This window comes from Cebidichthys violaceus, unplaced genomic scaffold (assembly GCF_023349555.1).
Source record: "Cebidichthys violaceus isolate CVI_PGR_0920_01 unplaced genomic scaffold, fCebVio1.0.p SCAF_16, whole genome shotgun sequence".
In the NCBI taxonomy this organism is placed as follows: Eukaryota; Metazoa; Chordata; class Actinopteri; order Perciformes; family Stichaeidae; genus Cebidichthys; species Cebidichthys violaceus.
The window spans coordinates 10202353-10225826 of NW_027176329.1; the positions used below are offsets into that span (position 1 = coordinate 10202353).

The 23474-nt window shown below is 42.3% G+C and overlaps 1 protein-coding gene across 2 annotated transcripts; it reads right to left on the reverse strand.

Annotated features, from left to right (window-relative positions):
- Nucleotides 1–2664: 2664 nt before the first annotated feature.
- cgnb (cingulin b) lies at nucleotides 2665–22784 on the reverse strand. Of its 2 annotated transcripts, XM_068711164.1 has the most exons (21): nucleotides 22663–22784; nucleotides 17482–18604; nucleotides 17318–17400; nucleotides 17140–17209; nucleotides 13292–13389; nucleotides 12872–12998; nucleotides 12554–12766; nucleotides 10537–10685; nucleotides 10086–10115; nucleotides 8861–8981; nucleotides 8383–8595; nucleotides 8108–8206; nucleotides 7254–7511; nucleotides 6986–7156; nucleotides 6316–6477; nucleotides 6067–6156; nucleotides 5880–5963; nucleotides 5656–5774; nucleotides 5369–5477; nucleotides 4116–4279; nucleotides 2665–3942 (listed from the first exon to the last, which is right to left on the reverse strand). In XM_068711164.1, exons 2-21 carry the CDS (start codon nucleotides 18586–18588, stop codon nucleotides 3822–3824), a joined length of 3588 nt encoding a protein of 1195 aa, XP_068567265.1. In that variant the 5' UTR covers nucleotides 18589–18604; nucleotides 22663–22784; the 3' UTR covers nucleotides 2665–3821. The 2 variants fall into 2 exon arrangements, with proteins under 2 accessions (XP_068567265.1, XP_068567266.1); XM_068711165.1 differs by lacking the exon at nucleotides 10086–10115.
- Between the last annotated feature and the right edge of the window lie 690 nt (nucleotides 22785–23474).

Consider the following 23474-nt stretch of genomic DNA (forward strand, 5'->3'; position numbering starts at 1 on the left):
GTTTCTAATTTTTTTACACATGGTGAATGTATTTTAACATCACTAACAGTGCAGGTAATTAGTAATTATATGACACGCGACAGACAAGCTCCATCACTGATTGCCTGCACTGATCTAAATGTCACAACTTCAGCCAGGCTTTAGTTTTTCATTTGTCTGTCTCCTGTTTCGCCACACTAACTCTCATGTCGTTTTGTGAAACCTGACACTAAACATGGATCTAATTAGACACATCGTGTCCCTGATTGATGGAAATTTACGGACATCACATCGAAAACATATTCATGGATGTGTCATTGAATATTGTAATATTTTAAAAAGAAACAGAAACTTTAGAGAAACTTCAAGAAAAGGAAAGTCCCAACTGTGGGAAACGCCAGAAGAGAAGGTGAGCTAAGGACAAAGACAGGAGGGTTGGATGAGGTGGTGTCTTGATTACAGCTTGATGTCTTTAGTAATTACAGTGAACCAACTAAGGATTACAGACCATTTATCTAAGGGGGGGAAGTCAGCCAGAGTTAAAAGAACATGCGAAAGACTTACCAAAACAAGTTGCAAGAATATGGAGGCAGGATATTTTATTTGAATAGAGCCAAACACTCATTCTTTATGTATAATCGTTTTTCGGCTAAGAGTTTCATTACTGAAGATGAAATAATAATACACTGCAGGTTTTGTGACATACTCAACATATTCCCACTCTTAGATAGATATCAACATCTGACTTGTTCTCCTCTGTGTCTGCTTCAGGCTGCGCTTACCATAATTTGGATAGTTTAATGCTCAGTATAGTAGCAACTGACTATAATGAGCAAATGACCAACAGATCTATGAGGGTTATACAGTGATAGGTCTAATTAACACTTAAGATACAGTATTTACAGGTGAAATACAAGCCTGAATTTCAGTTTTACTGAAACACAGCCCAGCCTGTTTAAATTTAGCTCTGTTATATTTCTTTTATGTGTCTCCAGTTAGTACTGTACGTGACCCATAATGTCACGTCGCCTAACAATCTATGTATGTATGTATCTATTCCCTTTGACAGTGAAACCATCAGGCAGGCTGGTGTGGTTAGCAGTGGAGAGAAACCTGAAGCATAGAGAGAGCAGCAGCACAGACGCAGGCCTTGATCTTGTAATCTCTGTACACTCTGTATCGCGTGAACTTGCCCCAAATTCATTGGTATTTTTAACTGGTTTCTGTTGTAAATACAAAGTCCCAGTTTACGAGCCCAAACCGTGTTTTCCTGAACAGCTTTTATTGTAATTCCTGGTCATGGATTCACACTTCATATCAATCTTCTTATATCCTTTCTAATGGGACTGTGAGACATGTTTTTAGTCTTGCATTCATAATTGTATAGACTTTTCGTTTTAATGTTGTTATATTCTTGTCATGAAGGAAAACTACAATGTGCAGTGAAGTGGTGCAGTACAGGTTTAATGGAGTGAAGTGAGGATGAGAGGTTCAGACCTGTCGCTAACTGGCAGCGCTCCATCAGAGACACAAACACAGACCAGGCGGGTATGATGGAATGACCACACCTACGGGATGTGATGCTTCACGCAGCTGCCATTCATTGGGTTAGAATCAAAGCAAATTTTTATAAAACGTGTCTGTATCTGAAGGAGGCAGGGAGGCCTAGAGTTTCAAGCATCTAGCTGAACAGGTCACCTCATCCTCTGACATCCTTTTACCTCCGCATGGAAAAAGGTAATTGGTCTGGTTTCATAATAATATCACATTTACGTAGAACCCTTTTAACAAGTTTGTGAAGATTTGTAAAAAAGTAGTCAGATTTGAGATTTACACTTCTCTATGAAGACATCTTTAAATGTACACACTGTATATAAGCATCCAGTCCATGTATACCCACTCATTTCTTTGATCTGAATTGTTGACAACTTATAGAACACTTGAATTATATAAAGACATTTTATCTTTATCCTATTGTTGGTCATTTATGTATATTTATACATTAATGTAAAAACTTTATTTACTGCTTGTGTACATAGCAGTCCTGTCCATTCTCTATCTTTGTTTGAGCAGCTTTGTTGTCCTTGTTCCTAGCGGTTATTTCTATGTAAGTACATCAAGAGAGATGCAAAAATACAAATTCCTTGTTTTGGCTCATGTACTTGGCAAATCAATCTGATTGTGATTCACATGGCAGAACTCACACAATGTAAAAGCAATCATAATGGGGCACCGCCCTAGCGATCGGTTTAAAGGATAAGTCCACAATTTAATAAGCCTGTATTAAAACAAAAATTAGGTGCCCACATGGAAATTGGTTGATTTTGTTGTTGTTGCTGTAATCATTATTGTTCACCAATTTTCTCAAAGTCTTTCTAGCACAAACTTCCCTCCTCTTGTTTCCCTGTTGATGGAAGATAGTAACAAGAAGAGGAGAGATTTTACTAAAAACAAAGAAACTTTGAGAGATATCTACTTGATTTGTCTAATTTAGTCTGCTGGAGGCTCGTATCAGTTTCAGATAAACTTCTGAATACATTTTTGCACAAAACCAGGACTGTGGATTTTGTGCCTTGACACTTAGAATTAAAGCTCATTAGAAGGGGATCTACTTTTTACTTTTTTTAATTAGATTGTATACTATTAATATTGTGAAATCAGAAATCAAGACAATAGGAGAAAAAATACAATATACTTCTTTTAATTGCACACACGGTTAAAAATGTACTTAAATATTCATCAAAAACGTCACCAGCAGCTTAACAAACATATTCTACATTTCATAGCATCCTTGCCTGTATTCACCCCTGTACAAATTGAAAAGTGGCATGTTAAAAATGTAACGACGCCGTCAAAATGTCAGTTGGAAATACCATTTGTCACAGACAGGTGCAACAAAGAGAAATGTGGAACACCTCCAAAACTCAGCTGAGGATTCTTTCAACAGGAATGTACAGGAGACACAAACACAGGCGAGCAAAGGAAATACAATTCAAAGCATTACAGCAGCAGCATATAAACAGAACACATGCGGAGACATGAAGTGAACATAAAGATATGAGGCTACTTTTTAAGGCATCTGAGTAAAAACATGCACATGAATCAAGGTTAGGAATATATATCAAACCACATCAACAATAAGGTGGTTAAAGTAGAAAAGTGTATAGGGAGAGGTGTATTCGATTGTCTTGAGTAGCAGGTATGCACAGCTAATACAGTGTAAAAATAAAGGCTCAGTTTAAATGGCCTGTCATTGACACATTCAAAGGTAAAAAAAAAAAAAATATGAATATCACTCTCAATAAACAAAGAAACACTTTGAGATGCTAACAACACTGACAGATGTAACTTATCATGCGCAAGCAAACACAAAAGACACAAAATATTTTTGGTTTGAATTTTGCGAGTCTACTGTATGAACGTAAACCATGCCACAGCAATGTGCTACCACAGTCAATACAAAGAACACACAGCAAAGAGCCTTTTTTGAAACGATTCAAGTTGAAGTACATGAAATCAAACCTTGTATTTTGATGTGTAACTGTAATTCTTCTCCTCAGCATAGCAGACAAACAGAATATCTCAAGACAGATAAAACATGACAGCAGTGAAGCAATCATAATCACAGCTGAGGGCTGAAAAAAAAAAAGAAGCAATCTAATTATCCTGACAACCTGTCTCTGTTGGACCGCTGTACTAAAAATAAAACCGAAGAACAACTGCAAGGCAAGTTTGTAGTGCATGGCAACCGAGTCCTTGACGCCCTGAGTGCCTCTCTTTGATAAAATCTTACAAGTGTTTGCACTGGAGAAATGAAAGAAATCTTTTTATTCATCTTCCTTTTAGCAGTTGGTGGTCTCGTTCAGGATGGAGGGGACGTTGGTGTCGTAGAAACCCTCCTCGTCGTCAGAGCTTAAAGTGGAGGAGCCCAGAGCTGTACGATGCGTGTGCTGTGACTTCCGCCTGAGATAAAACAAACAGAAACACTGACTCAGGTCTTCAACTTTCATACATTGCAGCTAAGTGAACACAGGCATGTGTCCAGCTAGTTACTATAGACTGCCACCTAGTGTAAAGAGGACGCATGAGGAACAGTAAATCAACAGTATTTCATGGGACAATAACTCAAGTCCTACTTTAGTTCAGTCTCCAGGGCTGTGACTTTGGCATGCATTGCCTCCTGGAGCTCCTGCTGCTCCTCCAAGTCCCTGAGAACCTTCCGGCGGACTCCCTCCAAGCGCTCCACCTCTCCCTCGCTCTCGTCCACCTGCCGCTTCAAGGCCTTCACGCGCAGGGTCAGCTGGGGACGGAGAGGGAGAGGCGAGGGGGTTAGAGGGGAACAGAGGAGGTCACGGGTGAAGACGTGGGCCGCGAGAGAGTGGAGGGGAAGAAGCCAGACGGGCAGGGGTTAAAAGGCGAGGGGTTTGACAGGTGTGTGGGTTTGTGGGGGAGCAGCCACGGCTACATAAAGAAAGCTGAGGCAGCAGAGAGATGACAGGGGAAGGGAGGTCAGGGAGCGTCCTGGGGGCCGAGTGAAGTTGGGTGTGGGTCAGGATGAGTACAGATGAGATTAGTCTCTTGTAAAAGAAGCAACTAAGCACTGTTTGAACTGCATTAATGATTAAAACAGCAGGTGTAGGTCAAACAGTATCTATAGATCATTCTTACTACATAATTAAAGCTGCTTAAGTATTACAAACACACTGTCAGGAAACTTGAGACAACCACAGGAAAGTATTTGATACTTAAGACTATAAATTTCACCTGTCTGACATTAGAAGAATATTCTGGAAAATACACTTATGTGCCTTCTTGCAGAGAGTTAGATGAGAAGATTGCGTCTGTATGGTAAGTATGTCGCTCGAGTGGAGCCAGCAGCTGGTTAGCTTAGCCTCGCACAAAGACTGTGGGAAACAGCTAGCCTGGCTCTATCCACAGGAAACAATATCCACCTACCAGCAGCTCTAAAGCTTTTGTTTGTCTAATCCATACAAAAAACGAAATATAATGCAGTAAATAGTGAGCTTTAAAGGTGCATGGAGGATTTCGTTACCTTTGGACAGAGCCAGGCTAGCTGTTTCCATTATTTTTTAAAAAACATGACAAATATTCAATCTGTAAGCATTTGTACTGTAGGGACGGGGAGACACCATTTTGGATCTTGCTCCTACATGGTTTGAATGCACTTCTTGCTTTGGACGTTTGACAAATGAATGTAAAGCCATATTTGAGAGACAGACATTCTAATCCGACTCTCTTCAAGAAAGTGAATAAATGTCAAACTATAACCATTAATTGGTTAGATCCGGTTAGAGTATTTTGTGTTTAACCAGACAACCGCAAAACAAACTACTTTAAGATAATTTGCATGCAAAATATGGACAATTACCTGATCTCTCTGCTCAACATGCTGGCTTCTCTCCTGGTCTAATGTGGCATTTAGCTCTTTCAGTTTCCTCTCCATTCGTCGCTGAGAGGCATGGATACCGGCCTTCTCTCTGTATGGACAAATTCAGAATTTACACATTGTTATGGAACTTTTCTTCTTCCCCTTGCCCCTTTCCAGGTGTTTTGTTATAGACGGTTGATTGCTTTGACTCATTAAAATATACCCCAGTAGGAGTCCATATCTAGAGTCCTTCTTTTTTGAGCCATCACATTTGTTCAGCCATATACCTTTCTTCACTGCGTAGCCTCTCCTCCAACTCCTGAATTTTGTTTTCCAGCAGGTTGAGTGCAGGCGAGGGCCGAGTCTGTCCCTCCATGTCCACCACGCGGGACTTCAACTCCTTTATCTGGGAGGGGAGTGGGACAGTGAGCTGAATGAACTACTGATTTGAACAAAAAGTTCTTCCAACTGCGCGAGTGTGAATTCATGTTCCTGAATGAGGAAGCAGTACCTGTCTCTCAAGTGCACTCTTGTCCATTTCAAGGTCGTGTCTCGCCGAACGCTCCTGCATCAGCTCTGAGCGAAGCTGGTCCACCTGAGAGGAGGGAGGGATGAAGAGGCAGTGTAAGTACACCTGTTATTAAATAGAAAGGCCTCCTGCTTATTTGCATGTGTATTCAAATATTTCTACGTGTCACCTGATCTCTGGTACGCGTGATGCGGTCGTTCAGAAGCTCCACGCTGCTCCTCTCCTCATCCAGTTCGAGCTCCATGGTCTTGATCTTATCCTGTGAACACACGCACAGACAGATAATTACATCTCAATCTGCCCGTACTCAAAGTGCAACACTTTCACTCCATTTGCTGACACATCACTGTCTCCCTAATTTTACTCCCATCCAACTTTAGATACCCCAGTTGGTGAACTTTGACCTGGAAAGCCTCACCTCCAGGCCCCTGATCTCCCTGGTGCGGTCGGTGTGGGTGCTCTTCTCTGATTCTAGTTCGCTGTCCAAGTGTTTGAGACGGTTGCTGAAGAGGTCTCTCTCCAACTGGGCGCTGTCTCTCTCCTCGCTGCACACCAGCAGCTCCTTCTTCAGACGGGAAACCTTTAAACAAGATGGAGGGGACCATAATGTGTCTCGTAGTCCACTTACTTTCAAGCATTTCCGGTCCTCAACATCCCCCCAACCTTAACTTAGAGTTTGCTGGGCATGCATGCTCTTTTTCCATATTTCCCTGAACACTAGAGCGTTAACTTTTACGGCAACATTGGGCGAGAAGTCCTTAATGTGCTCAGGACAAATAGAAATTCAATACATACAATTCCATGACGACTGGCCATCAATCTAATGGTTGTTGAGGTATTTAAGTCAGGACAAGGCCCACTGGCCAACCTACTGACCGACATTGTTATCCCGCGATCTGTACTGCTAGCATGGCTAGAAAGGCTAAAAATACATATGAAGGACTTTAAAAAGAAAAAACAGGCTAACAGCTACGTTTTTACTGTTGGGTAAATCTTGTATTTCATACTAAAACAATATAAAATCTTTTAATAACATTTAACAGGCTCTGTGTTTTATCCTTTTCATCTTCCAACCCATTTGTCCTCACCTCTTCCTGCTGGGCCTTGAGGTTGTTCTGAGCCCTCTGCAGCTCCACCAGCCGGTCTTTGCAGTTGCGCTGGGCTTCTAGCATGTCCTTTCTCGAGCGTTCCCTGTAGTCTTCAAGTTGCGTCTGAAGGGTGGCAACTGACTGACGGGAATCTCCCATCATTATCTCCATCTGACAGAGGAGGAAGCAGGACGAGAGAAACAGCAGTCAGTGACAATATCTCTATACATCATCAGAGACGAGACATAGTTTGAACCCTAACCCTAACCTCTTTGTTCATCTTCTCCAGGGCTCGGTCAAGCAGCCTCTTCTGCTCCTCCAGGTCACTCTTGCCCCTCCTCAGTGCCTCCCTCTCCAGGTCCCTCTCCTCCAGCCGCCGGGCCAGCTCGTCCTTCTCCTTGCTCAGGCGGGTGACTCCTCTCTTGGCCTCCTCCAGCTGAGTCTTCAGGGAGCGGTTCTCATCCTCCAGAGCTTCCACCGCCTCCTCAGCCTCTGGGCTCCGGGGCGCACTGGAGTGAAGCCTCGTCTGGAGAGGGAGAAAAGATCCTCTCATGTGTGTTTTTATCACTACTATGCTATAAGTATAAGGCATTTAATGTGGGTATTGTATTGATATACCTGTTTGGCCTGCGAAACAGGATGAGTGGCAACTACAAAAGGGCTGTATGTCTTTTCATATTCAAAATACAGTTGTGTACAGTCTGTGCTTTGTTGCCCTGATCACTGCATACTAACTTCAGACCAAATTCTTACTCTGCATCCTAAAGTTATGTTGATTTGTGTTGGCTTTGCATTTACACTGATTTGTGTGTGACTATGCTCTTCACATGATCGTTTCACATCAAAGCTAACAAGATTATAACATCTTAAAACAGCGAGGGTACGTTGATGTTCCAGCGCACATGGAGCACAATGCGCATCTTGCGCATATTTATCTCAAAGGGATTATTTTCTGAGCCTACATGTTTGAATTTGTCTCTGGATTTAATTCACTTCACATCTCTCGGTTGAAAATAGAGTCTGTGTGGGAGGCCATTTCTTTTGTTCTTGTACAGTACGTCGGTTTACATGATTTTGCATGCATGTGTGTACAGCTGTGTGTCTTTTTTTTTTGTGCAGTACCATGCGGGCCAGCCTCTCCCTGAGGCGAGTGTTTGCTTCCTGGAGCTCCAGGTTGGCGCTGTGGTCCACCACAGTCTTTCCTGAAGACCCGATTGATGACTGCAGAGAGAGAAAGGGGCAGACTTTAAACGATGTGCATGAACTTTACTTTAACATGATGACATTCGTCTATATGTACGCTCTACTTCCTTATTCGTTTTATACATTGAATCCATTTCAATTGCACTTGAAGTGTTGTATCTGTTATATCATCAAAGTCACAAATGATGCCTCACCTCCTTTGCCTTCTCGAAGGCCTTTTCCAGCTCGGCCTTGTTTTTCTGCGACTCCTCCTTCAAACTGCTGATCTCAGACAGAAGCTCAGCCTCTTTCTCTCCACTTGCTTTCTTGAGGGCTCGAAGTGTCTCTCTCTTCTCGTCCAACTCGCCCTTTTGTTTGTCCTGATCGGCACGAGCCCTCTTCAGATCATCATGGCAACGCCGAAGCTCCTTGGGATAAGCAATCAGAGATGACTAATGTGTGTGTGCGTATGACGAATGTGCCAGGGCACACAGCGATGTGTCAATATGAGTATGGGGCTTGTGAGTGTGGATTTATGTGTGAGTGCAGGAACAATGAATGAGATTATTGAAGCTTCAACTAGAGGAAAATCGTACTAAAAAAAAATAAACATCAGTCGTAATGTAAAACAGAGGAGATGAGCCCCTGCATCTCACCCACACAGCAAGCATAATCTGCCTTACTTTGAATTACCTCGGCTAAAGACAAGTTATCGGCAGACGCAGGCGTTTGTTTCTGCGCGCTGAGCAGTGAGTCCTTAAGATCTTTCAGTTGGCCCTCATGTTCATCCCTCTGCAAACGAGATTTTAGCAGCCTGCGGAAAGAAAGAAGATGTTAAAAAACACAGTGAAAAAGTCTCATGGGGACTGAACTCTATTTTTTGTTTATAGAGAAATACAAATGAATCCTGGTTTGTTTCTGCTGAATCTTTCAGGGGAATGGCTCTCTTTGACAAGGGTCCAGCAAGAACTTTTGAACAAACATTCCCCTATTAGCAAGAAGATGCATTTCATTTCGGCGGATTAAGCCCAGACCTCCTACTGTTAACCAGTGGCATGGAGACATCTTTCAAGTTTTTCCAATGGGGCGCTTGAGCTTCGTCTTGAAGGGGAATGAGAAGGGTTTTAGATGAGCTGTGGACGCCGTTTTGTAAACTACCTCCCAATTTGCACAGCAGACATAGCATGGGGGGGGGATTGCACTGTGGCCTGGCATCCTTTCCTGGGTGTTTTACTGCTTTGCAACAGTTGTGCACTCTCTGATCTATCTTTGCTGTCATTTGTGTTTTGAATTATATTCTGTTCTTGAAAATTCAATAAATTGTTCTGTAAGATACAAAGAACAAACTAAGTGATCACAGTAGATCTATACACTATAATACACACACACACACACACACACACACACACTGCAAAGCCATAAACACACGTGCACACACCGAAGTTAGCAGTGGCTTGCGACAAACAAAGCACAAAGGGATAAAACCACTGCGCTCAACTACAAACTGAGAGGGACTTTATTTGTGCGATTGTTAAATTGCATTCATTATTTATTCAAAATCAATTATGTTTAATAGCAATTAAATCAGAACATGTGTTGTTAAGATTAAATTATTGAAAAAGAAAAAAAAATTATTGATAAATATGATTTAATTAAGACTAATTACTAAGTAGATTTCTGAATGTTGATTAGTTGATATGATTGATTGAGTGATTGGGTTTATTATCGCTGGATGTTAGTAAAAGGTTCACAGATCTAATGATCAAAATGATCAGATATCACAAAATCCGCTCTGAAATGATCAGAGTGGATATTGTTTGTATTCAAGTGATTTCAGGGAACATCTCTCAAACTTAGATCTGCTGATTTGAGGCTAAACCTACTCAAACCAAACAGTGAGATTGATTTTCTCTCTCACATTCGACTGCTGGTGGAGTGCGTCCCGCTCCTGCTGAATGAAAAGTCAAGTGAAAGAGGACATGCATTAAAAAATAACTCCAGAGAAGACTGAACTAAAAAGAGTTTCTTCAGTGTATCCACATAAGATTTTTTTCAGAACCAAAAGTTTTCAGTGAACTCTTTAAATTCTTTGAACTGGTGGTAAAAGTATAAAAGTTAGCAGAGTGCATTTGATGCTGTTATGGCTCCATAATCAGTTTGGTTCAGCATGAGATCTTAGAATTATAAGCTTATATCTGAGGTGTTTAAAATGAACATTGATTTATCCACATATTCACGATCTTTGAACATTACTTCATGCTTATGCAGTGGTTATTTTTTCATCCTTTGAAGTTAGATACTGAAAGAGATGTGTATTCCAAGCCCACAATTGACTAATAGAATTTTAAAAAAGGCTTATAGACACTGACTCTTCTCTGCTGTTGTGCAGCTCCTGTGCAGTGACGTCCAGCTGCGTCTTCCACTGCTCTTCTTGATCTCTGCAGCCCTCCAGTTCTTCCTGCAGAGTCAACATGGAGGCGTTCACCCTCTCGCGCTCCTCTTCTATCTGCTCCTGGGACTGAAACACGGCCGCACACAAACACACAAAAAAATAAATAACGTTACGAGTCACGATGAATTATTCTTCATTACCCTTCTCATTATCATGTTGTGAAAAAAAGAGCGATTCAGACAGGAGTTTCACACACCCAAATCTATCACATCTTTTAGTTCAGTTTTCTATTTCAGGCAAATAAAGATCTTTGGGAACGTGCCTTCATCAGCACTTCTTCAACCTTTAACAAAATACTTCTGTGTAAGAAGCACGAAATATCAGAGAAGATGGAGCACGATAGAGCTGCCACAAACAGCGATCCAACTACTTTAATCCTGCTCCCGCCAAATAAATCGCCACATCAAAAGCAGCTGCCAACCGGTCTGCTTATTCCCTGCTCTCGAGCTGCATGATACTTTTTTCCTGACACTGCTGTTTCCAGAATCTGCCTAATGATCTATTCCTGTATACATATATGCTTCAAATTTCCTCTACACCACATCCGTCAGTACGACACTCCAAAAATAGTCAACTGGCAGAAACTTTATAACAGAAAGTCAACTGGAAAAGTTTTACATTGCAATCACAAGTTGCAAAATTCTCATTTTCTAACTCTGCACACTGGGCTTAGCCTGACCCCATGATACCCCGACTCAGTGTTTGAACACTGACAGCACACTGACACATAAAACGACAAGACAAAGCCTGGCTGTATAACAGGGCGAATGCAACATCAAAGCACAATTTAATAAGGTCTTAATAACGGATGCAGAATGCACAAACTGCCTGACAGGTATAACCCAACTGTTCTCCCACTACATCCGTACAAAGAGAGGCTCCGAAAAGAAAAATGTTCTGAATGTTTTTCATCTATGATCAGACAATGCTGTAACAAGCTAAATAATTTAAGTATATAATAATCATAGAATTAAAATATAATTACAGTGATCAGAAGCTGAAAAAAATCTTCACGGCTGGTTTAGCTGTTAACGTCAAAGAGGTTATAAATCCTCCCTGGTTAATTTCTTAATCTACAGGCTCTCACTTTGACACTGACACAACATAATGAGGATAGACACACAAGAGAGAAAGTATGTGTCAGTGTGCAAGTTTATGTTATGCAAGTTTAAGCTGAAAGTAAAACTGATGTTGCCTCCTATTTTTAACGAAAAATATATTTTTTTAAATTAACTAAATGCTGAAAAAGCTGCTCACTTTCTTCATTTATAAAGTGCGTGCAAGTAGTCGGCAGTGTGCAGAATATTGTGGTTCCCTCACAGTCAGTTTATGATCCGAAGCACCTGTCTGTACTTTCTGGAGTGCTGAACTGGACTTAAAGACACACATAAAATGGAGCTGCAGCTGACCCGTTCCTTTAAAGTGGTATTTATCAGTGTCTGGCTTGTTCTTTGTTAAGTTTATTGAATCACTCGTGTCGGTTCAGTGACATCAGAGTTACTAAACCAACACTTTTTTTTGTTTTATTGAACCAGTTAAGATTCGAATTTCTTCCTTTTTCAAGGCTCATCTAGTCATAAACACACCGGGACACACTCTTCCTCCAGCAAAGTAACTGCTCATTTCTTTTACTTTTAAGAATACTTATCGGAGTCATGGTACGCCACAAGAATGTTAAATTCTCATTGTGTACCATTAGTCTGATAACTCTTCTTTTGTGTCTCAGCTTCACAGCTTTTATTCCTTTTATTTCCATCTTTTTATATATTTTTTGCTCATAAGTTAAGCCCGAACAGTTCCTATTTTTTGTTATATGTTCAATAAACCACTGCTGCACTACAGTTCCAACCCCAGTAGAACTTATGGGCTTAAAACGCAATAACGTTTTGTGTGACTAACTCTATGCATCAAATGCAAAGGATGGTGCCATCCACCTGTGTGAACTGGTCCATGGTTGTTCTCAGGTTGTCCATGTCCTGGCTGTACTGCTCCCTCAGGGTCTCCATCTCCCTGTCATGGCACTCCACCTCCTCCTTTAGCGCCCCTTTCAGGGCCGTCAGCTCCCGCTCCCGCTGGCGTAGAACCTCCTCCTGGCGCTGACGCAACATGGCAGCCTCAGCCAGGTCGGCCTGCAGAGTCATCACGTCCTGCAGAAAGGAAGACAGAGACAGTCAGATGGACGGACAAGCAGAAGTGCAGCAATGTTTCATTCTGTGTGTACGTGAGTGTGTTTCCCCCAAGAGTGTGAGTACCGTCTGCAATGAGTGAGGCGAGTTTTCTGAAACCCTCCTCAGCTCCTCCTGAAGCTCAGCCAGCTGATCTTCCTGTAGACGCAGACGAGAGTCTGCCCCCACTCTGGCCATCCGCTCCTCAGCCAGTCTGCACACGCACACACGAATGCACATTATCAATATGGCAGCGCCAAACACATAAACAAGCCCATCAGTCATGTAATAGTAAAATGATGCGGTGTTAAAAAAAAAGCCACAGGAGCAATAACTGGAGGCTTATTGTTGGGCTGTTAAGTGCACACACTGTACTTGCAAAGCCAGACACACACACACACACACACACACACACACACACACACACACACACACACACACACACACACACACACACACACACACACACACACACACACAGACACACACACACAAACAGGTCCTTACTCATCCTGAACTTGCTGCAGTTCTTTCTTGCAGCGAGTGAGTTGCTCCTGAAGCTCCTCAAGTTTCCCCTTTTGGAGGCTTCCATCAGATCCTCCTTTCTGTACACAAAACAAACACACAAACACACAAACACACACACACACACACACACACACACACACACACACACACACACACACACACACACACACACACACAGAGAGAGAGAAAGCGTGTGAGGGGGAGGGCGAGACAGAGAAACAGGACAAAAAGTGAGCATGAACACACACAGAGGAGGACTGGAAACATCGCAACAGAGTGTCAATGTCGACCTTGCGAATGCATTATGCCCTCTGTATTATCTGAAACTGTAAAAGAAGAAACCCTAACTCGGATTCCTTGCACTAGCTTCTGACAGTAGAAAAAAAGAAATCTTTGCGAGAGGAGGCCCTGCCAGTGTGCTCACACATCGTCAAGAAAAAAAGAGTCTCCTCGCATTAACAACTCTTTCTGACAGGCTGCAGGGGAGCGGAGCCGGGGCGCCGTCGCCCACACCGCTGCTCGTCAAGGCTCCCTCTTGCTGAAAAGGAGGCGTAAGCGCAGCCTGCCCATGATCCCTCTCTGATCCTCCTACACACTCATTATGGGGACGCACACACAAGAGTCGAAGAAGAGAGACAAAGCGAGGATCACGAACGGTTTTACTCCTCAGGGGACCTCACAGTCCTCACTCATCAGTGGCGTCTTACGAGGATGTATTTTGTACAGATTTGTTTCATTTTCCTCTCGTTCCCTGCAGGACAGTTTACAGATAATTCCGTTCTGGGACATTTCGGTTTCTCTCTGTCCTCACAAAGAGATAATTAGCAGAAGATAAGATTTTTTTTTGGAGCGCTTTGATTGAATTGCATCAGCTGTGTTCTTATGTGTATTAATCATCTACAATGAAAGAGACCTGCCCTGCGGTCTTAGCAGAACTACTTGAGGATGGTGTGATTACGTAATGCAAATAGATTCTATTAAGATCTAAAGTAATGGCTGGTTTGTTCTTGATAACTCCTCGCCCAGTGGCTCCCAACATTGGGGTAGGACACACCAAAGTGTCGCTTTTTTAATCTTAGGGGCCATGAGAAAAAACTAAAATGATCTGTTATGCAAAATTAAGTTTATTTTTTCAGACTTTCTTATGACTTTTGCTTTTTTCCTTCATGAATCACTGGTAAATGTTATCACTTCAGACCAAGAGTTGCAAAGTGGGAGGAGAAGCTAGTTCTGTGTTTTTCAGTATTCTTTATTCCTATATTAAACTTTTCTATAAATAATACCCTTATTGTAACTTAACATAGAAACAAAGAGCTCTACAGGATAATGTAACAACCAGGTAGGATTGTGTTAAAGCCATAGGTTGTAATCATCTCAACTTTGTCTCTGAGAAATCATGTTTTGTCCGTCAGTTTGGCATTTGTTAGCCTCCAGTCACTGTTGGCAACACATATAACATCATTTTAAGCTCAATGTTTGGATGTTTCTCGCCAAAATGCACCCTGGGAGTCCTAGTTAACTTATTCCCTAATGTTTTTATTTACACAGACTGAGACAGATATTTTCTAAAGCAATCGTTGATCTTTTGTACTGTAATTCAACCAGGAGAGTTTAATTGAAACATTGTTAATGGATACATGAATGGGACTTTTACATATGAAAAACAGGAATGGCCAATCTATTCAAATAAAACAAAATGAGAAGGAATTAACATTATCTCTACAAACACAGACGTTCACCACTTTCTTGGACTAAGGTAACCCAACAACATCTGATCCTCAATTAACTGGGCCGACAAAAAGGTTGTCAGTGCATTCCCTACATCACTCTCCCACTAACACACATTAACTGGCCACGCTGCATTAGACCAGTCAAAACACACCACAAGCACTTAGAAAGAGCCACAGACATTAGTGGTACAGAGGGAATGCGAGCCATGCCTTGCATTACCCTCCCAAATGCGGATAACTCTCTGAAATTCGACATTTCAGAGAGTTATCTGCCTCTGGTTGTATCACAAACGCTTGAAAACAGATTTGGACAATCCTTCTGTAACACACACTCATCTGATCCTGCTCTGATCTTATGTTTTGGCATCATGCAGACAAAAGCAATGTTTTGGTTACGAGGCAGAGCTGGAGAAAAAAAATAGCCTCAGGCGGAAAAACAAACATTGTAAACCCCTTCGCCCTGCAGTTTGATGCTGACTGTGGATGTTTCAGCGGCTATTATCGCTTGTGAAGAGCCTGAGATGAATGCTGGAAGAGAAATCAGCAACTAAATGTAGTAAAGTGGACAGTATGGTTACAGCCCCGAAGAACATGGAAGTTTTGTACAACAAGACCGCTCTAAAAAGGATCTGTCCCATCAGGCAAGCCAACCCCCAGCTGGTGCAAGGTTCCAGTCCAACTCAATTATTGATGGCTCTCAATGACTGCGCGCTCAACACACACTGAGCCCTCAACAGCTTTCCTCTGCAGGTGCATCGTTGCCAAGAGACAAGATGGACAAACAATTCAGACGCAGCCATGGTCACCAACACACTGAGAAGTACATAACAAGGGGTTCATACATAATCAAGAGCATGTAATATGAGAAGCTCCAGGACACAAAGGAATAACTTCTGTATGTAGATTTATGCAAAAGGATGCAAATTTAAAGGAAGTGGTGCGCTGGTGTTCATAAAAAACGTGGCACAATCTTTTTTAATAAGGTTTCACAGGAGCACAAAGAAGCAAAGATGGCACCAAAATTGACAGAGGAATACTCAGCATGCGTCTTTATTTTTTTGCATTTTTTGGCACACCAAAAGAGGATCCTTGGAGACAAAGTGAATGAAACAGAAACTTCCTATCCTCAGAAAAGAGGACAGGCTGCCAACCATCTGTTAGCTTCATTGCAAGAGCTTCTCTGTTGAGAAGAAGACGGCCATCCCAGACACCACATCTTTTGTTTGACCAACATGCTGAACCAATATGATTATGTTCTATTATAATTTAGTTTTGTAAACTTTGTATACAATCGTTTTGCCAAGCTTGTTGTGAAGTGAGGATTGTGAAGTTTAGGTTAGATGGCTGCAAAGCAAAACAAAAATAATTGTGCTACTAGTACTTTCAAAGCAACTAATGCTACTAGTAATCTAAGATCAATACCACTCTCATGGCTGTGCGATGTATGAGGCCAGCAGCTAAGCCAAGCTTATTAGACTGTTTAGAGTCTAAACAGTCTTAATGCTAAGCTAAATCCGCACGGTAGATTTTACTACCTTAGGACAGTCAGGCTAGCTGTTTCCCCCTGTCCAGTCATTATGCTAAGCTAAGCTAAGCTAACAGGCTGCTGCTAGTTGGAGCTCAATATTTTCCTTTCAGACATGAGAATTGTACCAATATCTCTATCTAACTCTCTGCATAAAAGCGTAAAAGAGTATTACAAAATGTTGACCGGCACAATCTGTATTCCAAAAAGTAGACGAGTGTTGCGCCACCAGCAAAATTCTAAATACAATACTGGAACTTGATATTAATCACAAAATGATTGCCAGATCGTTTAATACAGGGACTAACAATAGACGTTATTAATGTGTGACAAAATAATCTCAACTCAAAGGTCAATTTATAAGCTTTTTTGGTGCTTTCAACCACATCTCATGGTCTTCATCAGTGAACATTATTTGTAACACATACTGTTCCCAGGGTTAATAATCAACTTCCATGCTTACATTATTACTGTTTTCTACTATACAAGTAAAAGTCAGTGTGCCAGTGTGTGTATATGCATCTAAAAAAAGTACCTTTAAAAAAATCACAGGCTTTAAAGTTTTGTCGTACCTTAAAACTGCCATTTGTCTCAGAAGCGAGGTTGACGTTTCTTTTGAGGTATCTCTCACTCTCACTGGTGCTGATCAGGAAAACAACGGACAGAGGATCAGATTAGAAAAGCACATGTATTCATATACAGTAACAAAGTCTCAAGACATTCAGTATGTCATGCTTGTTGTTTATTTACCCATTTTTAAGAACGTTGTAAACAGCTTGCTTCACTTGAGCTTCCTCCCCGTTGACTTTGCTTTGATTCTTCGAAGTGGTCTCCTTCAAACAGAGTTAACAGAGTTAGAAAACAGACACAAAACAAAGAGACAATTTAATGCCTCACAAAACACTGGTACTCACAGGCTTTTTGGCTAAAGCTGGATGGTTGTCTTTTGCTACAAACTTCCCTGGTGACTTAAAGCTTGGCTGGGCGGCCTCGAGCGCCGTCACCCTGGAAACAGATGCAGGGCTGCTTCCCAGGCTACTGTTCGCTGGGACAGATGCAGCCAACAACTTGGAGGATGTAGACAGGGGAACAGCGTAGGGATTCGGAGTCGGAGAGCTAGGAGAGGGAATTTCGGGCTTGACATCTTTTCTCGCATCAAGGCTTCTTGACCGCCGGTGCTCATCAAACCTGAGCCTCTGCCTCGCTCCGGAGCGGCCTCTCGTCTGTGGGGCACTAGCTGGCGTCCCAGTGTTGAACTTACTGATGAGCTTGTTGATGGGAGCCAGGGAGTTGGTGTCAATTTCTGGGATGGGTTCCACAACAGTTGATGCTGGAGGTTTTGGGAGAGACTCCGAAGGGGAATCTGTGCTTTTTTTCCCCCCACTGTGCCTTCCCAACGAGCCGGTGTAACCAGAGCCAGTTTGCTTGAACCCTCTAGGTGCCGTGCCGTTGAATTTGACAGGCTTTAGGCCTGCTTCGTTATACCCTTCATCACTAGTCCTATCTCTGTTTCTCTCTGCTTCACGGGCAGTTGCTTTGTGTCTGGGTTCAGCTTTTCTGCCAACTCCACTCTCCTCCTCCCCTTGTGTTCCTGCTTGACCATCTCCTGGAGGTCTTTTATGAGGGCTCCCAAAAATCTCCCTGACCTCATCGTCTGCTGGAGACACTGGGGAGCGTGCTGTATTTGCAGCATGGCTAAAGGGGTTTGCTGATTCTGCTGGTCCTTTATTTGTTTTGGGGAGGCTGTTGCATGGTGAAGGTGGCTCTGAGCTGGGGCTGGGGCTGTTCAGCTGAACTCCATAAGAGTCTCCCTTCTCGCCATCTTTCAGGACCACATAGGGCTGTCCAGAGATTCCCTGAACGTGCACTGCCACCCCGTACTTATTGGAAGGAGGGGTTGCACTGTTGTTCCCTCTGGATTTCTCAGGATAACCTCCGCCTGTGTCGTGGAGGTCCTTGATGAAGCGGATCTGGACGCCGTAATCCACAAGAGGCTTCCTGTCAGTGGACAGGGTGTTCATGCTGACTTCCTGGTTTCTGTGTAAGCAGTCCGGGCGGACAGGGAGGGGAAAACAGCAAAGATACAAATTAGATGAATCAGTAGCTGAACATGAAATTCCCCCTTTTCTCTCTAATCATCAAAACAGACCTGCAGATGATTACATCCGCAGGCCCTTTTTTCAGACGTGAATTAGTCCTTTTTGCTTTTGCGGTTTCCAGGCTTTACAAAAAGTAAATACTCCCTCACTCAGATGCCTCGTCTAACCTGAATGTGTCACTCCTTCCCAGGTGGAGTTACCATGACTCGGCAATCATATCGGATTGCTGGTTAACCTTGATGAAGCTGCTATCATCTCTTGCTGCTCTACAGGTTTAATTCCTTCTAAACCAGAATGAATTGTATTCATCTCATGAGAAATATGCCACTGGGGCACTAAGAAGCTCTTTGTACAGGTCGATACTTTTTTCCAGGTGTGCTCAGTAGTCGGGGAAAACAAAGAGTAGGAGTATGACTGGGTGTCACACACTAATCAATACTGTATGTTGCCTCGAATTTACATATGCATCCTGACTGTGTTGATGTTTTCATCCAATCATTATTAATGAAAGAGTTTTTGGTATTTTTATTTATGTAAACAGCTGTGAAGCAGACAGAGACAGAGAAAGGTCTGAATGTCTTTTTGACTTTGTTATTGGGTAAACAATTGCAACAACTGAACCATATATATGGACTGTATAGACGTGTAGATGTTTGATTTGACTTAGTGGCAAATGAACCACTGTGTTTTACTGACTTTAATATTGTGTTAAACGGGCATTCAACTGACTTTACACATAAAGGTCATGTGGAGTGCTACTCATTTGTTGCATGATGGGAAATGTAGGGTCCATCATTTTAAAATAAAAAACAGGTTATCTTGGTCTCCGTTGCTTTGGCATTGATCATTTATTTTTTAAATATTGTCTTTTGTGAATTCTACTATATGTAAGTGCATCGGCACATTACATATAGATTACAAATCCTCACATTTGAGACGCTGGAACTAGTATATGTGTGGCATTTTTTATGAATTAATATATGAATAAATGGTAGTCTAGCCTAAGCATGTCTTGTCCACCATGTATGCTCTGAAAATGAGCTTGGTGATGAACACTATGAGAAGGTGAATACTCCGCCTATTGTCTGGGCTCTGCGGAGCATTAAACACTGGGGGACTATGTCAGGAATGGGCCTCCCTCCCCTCTCTCTCTGTCTTTGCCAGAGTTTCCACAGTCACCAGACTTCAGAGTGGACTCACTCAGGCGTAGACTGTTTATTTTGAGCCGTACAGGCACACACGCCGGCTTGAGTGTGTGCGCACACACACACACACACACACACACACACACACACACACACACACACACACACACACACACACACACACACACACACACACACACACACACACACACACGAAAGGGTGTGCACAGACATATGTACGGACCTGCTGTGCATTCACCATCTGGCAGCAGGTAGTTGATCTGAAAGAAAGTACCAACTATTGTGGAATCAAGTTAAAACGTGTCTGTTATTGCTGCCACATGATCACATGAACGCGTTATTTGTATTTAGGTGTCACTAAATCTGATTTTGGCTTCGCAGAGTTCCCCGTCGTACTTCAACCCCAGCCTGCTTCCTATGTCCACACCTACAGATGTGACTCTCACAGGAATTAAAATGTAACCAACTCTAACTGACCGCTGGTTATAGTGTAACAAGAAGCACCTCAACTGGCATTGGGGTTAGATTGGTGAATGAAAGTCGGGCTTTGTCTTTCTGGGAAACATTGTTCGGATTCCAGACGTTCCCTTTGCACTCTGCATCGCGCGTGGTTTGCATTTGTATTAATAAGGACAGATTAAGAAGAAACGGAGAACTAGGGCAGTGCTAACTGTAAAGCCTATGCATGTGGAAAAGTGTCCACACAGGCAGTATATAAAAAGTGAAGAGACTCATTAAAAGACGACAAACTAAAAACAGACTAAAAATACAACGCAAAACAAACCAATTCCCCCCGTCTAACATAACAAAAAAACTGTGCTGCACACTGGATATCAAAATGAGCTGAGGGTTACTCCTCAGCTATTTTGGAAAATCTTAATAAAGGGAACAATGTGATCGTCTGTTGTCACAGAGCTCAGCCCTCTGCTGCTGATCGCTGGTCACACAGCTCCCAGTTGTGTTCTTGGGCGAATACGGATTTCAAGGCTTAGTTGTTGTTCACCAACCAGTAGCCGAGCACTGCTTGGCGACAACAGGTTCACCTCCTCTCTTGCTCTTTCTTGTCACAAGGAATGGCTGGGTCAACAGAGACAGGAATGTCACCAAACGGGCCTGTCTGCCGTCACTCTTCCCTTTCTCTTCACCCAGCTCATTTTCCTTCCTGTTCCCATAACCTTCTTTGCCGTCTGATCTTCAACTTTCTCCCACAGAGTATCTTGCCCTTCGGTATGAGAAGACAAGCTACTTTCATACTGTTGTTTGATTTGGTGGAAATCAATGTCAGCAGGCCTTTACGTGAGATCAGTTAATGTATCAACAAACAGAGAAGTCATTTAGAAACAATTCGGACAATTTATGTAATTGTTTAAGTCATTCCTCGAGCAAAAAAACAAAACGTTCACTGGTTTATCAAAGCAAAAGCTTTTCTCTGTTTTATTTCTATTTCAATTGAATATCTTTAGGATTCTATAGATTTTCAATACGTTGTGACATATGGATGGATCAATCCATAATGGAAATAATCATTAGTTGTAAACCATGAGGACTATATCTGAAATCAATTTCTGAATCAGAATATGTGAAATATACACACAAGTCTGTAAAACAATCAGATTGATGTTCAATACAATTAATTATGTGATTGTGCATTGCATCAGATATAACTATTCACAAATGTAAAAATAAACCTTAATTGTGAAATCATTTTTGTTATAAAGTATATGCATTTGCTTTGGAAAAATCATAATTTAGATTAAGCAGAATTTTGTAAAACAATCCCACTATGTAAACATATCGTCCCACTATGTAAAGATACGTGAAAACACACAGCCCTATTTGAGACCAAAAACATAGTTTAAATGCCTGGCATTTATTTTTGGGCGAACAGAAAAGCAAACTATTACAGTTGCCAGTATTGCAGGTGGTGCTTGAGGGGTAGGTGCAGGTTGTCTTGTGTAAAATAGCAACAACCTGGAAATACTTGTCTCTCATTAAAAGGTACATGTTTACGTAAACACCTCAAAGGGAGCTTGAAGTGTTCCCCCAGGCACACATTTTTAGGACAGGACTATTTCTGGAGCAATTTATTTTGAATTCAACTGAAAAGAATGAGACTTCCAACATCTGATGATATACTTTTTACCCCGGACTTGACAGAGTCTACATCTAACGAATAAAAAGCCTGCATTGTATTTTCTTGGCACGCGTGAGATCAATTAAAACAGCTTGACTGACGATCTAAATAATATCACTTTTAAATTCCTATCAATAAGCACAACAAAGACACTTCACTTCGGAGAAACCATGAGAGCAAAGTAAGCCCCTGAGCACCTTGTCTGCTCCTGGATTAATTGCGTCACACCCACCCATCCGGTCAGTCAGTATCGGGTGCGCGTCGAAACCACCGGGTTGTTGACTCGCGCCAGTGGGACCCACAGCGGAGCGACGAGGGTAAACAAACCGACGCACCTGCCTCGCTCCCCACGCATCCTATTTGAAGCCTTTACCTGCTATAATGACCTCTCGTATACTCTTTGCGCCGCGCAGTCAGATCCGATTACAGGGCAGCGGAGACCAAACCTTTCACAAACCCGTCTGAGAGCGAACAACAACCCCGATGCTCGGGCATTATCGCGAGCAGGAAAGGGGGGGGCGGTTCAATCCAATCACAAAGCCACAGGTGTCAGTCTCTGCTGGTCCAAATGTTATTAAACCCCGCTCAGAAAAACGGAGGCTTACAGTATTGCACTTTTTCCCCCATCTGATCCCACAAAAAGTAAGTGTTCAGTAAATAGTCGGCACCTGTGTAATAATACTTATTCTAGCGCACCTGCAGAGATGATCCAAAGCCCGAAATGTTGCTCCCTCCTCAGTGAGCGCTCCTGTATCAGTCCTCACAGAGGCAGCGGCTCTGTATAGCGCTGGTGGGATGAGAAGATGTTACTCAATGGACTGAGGACACCGGGAAATTTCTCTCTCTCTCCCCCCACCCCCCACCCCCGCTGCTACCAGTGCAACCTGTTGCCAGCACATCGGATAGTCATCGTCCCGCCTCAGGACCGACTTCATTGGTGGGCGACTCCCCGAAGAGGCGGTGCCTGCTGTGGGCTCAGTTTCATCGCTGCACAAACACACACTCACACTCACAGGTAAATACAGAGTGTGACCCGTCTCTACAGAGGTGTTACGGGAAAATTATTTCTCAATCAATTTTTGAAAATGTGTGCATGGCAGCTTTGGGCTGTGATCATAACCAATAGAAATGCAGTTCAGGAGACAAACGGATCACTGCTGAGGCAAAACGAAATAACTATGAACAGAAACAATGCTACTCCGATCAGTTAACATGCTCATTGACTGTCAGTAGCTACACTGGAGCCTATATGGCCACTAAATTGCATATGTGAATATAGAAATAGTGTATAATTGAACTGACTTTAATTAAATTTTTTTGGAGGGCGTATTTATACTAATACTCCAAATAACCTATGATCAGCCATCTTCACTCAGCTATATACATAATAGGCTACTTACATACTTTATACTGTATAACTTCTATTTATAGGGTATATTTCATGTCTCTATGTGAACTCAAACTTTTTGTAAAGACCCTCACACAAATTCATCTTAAATATCCAAATG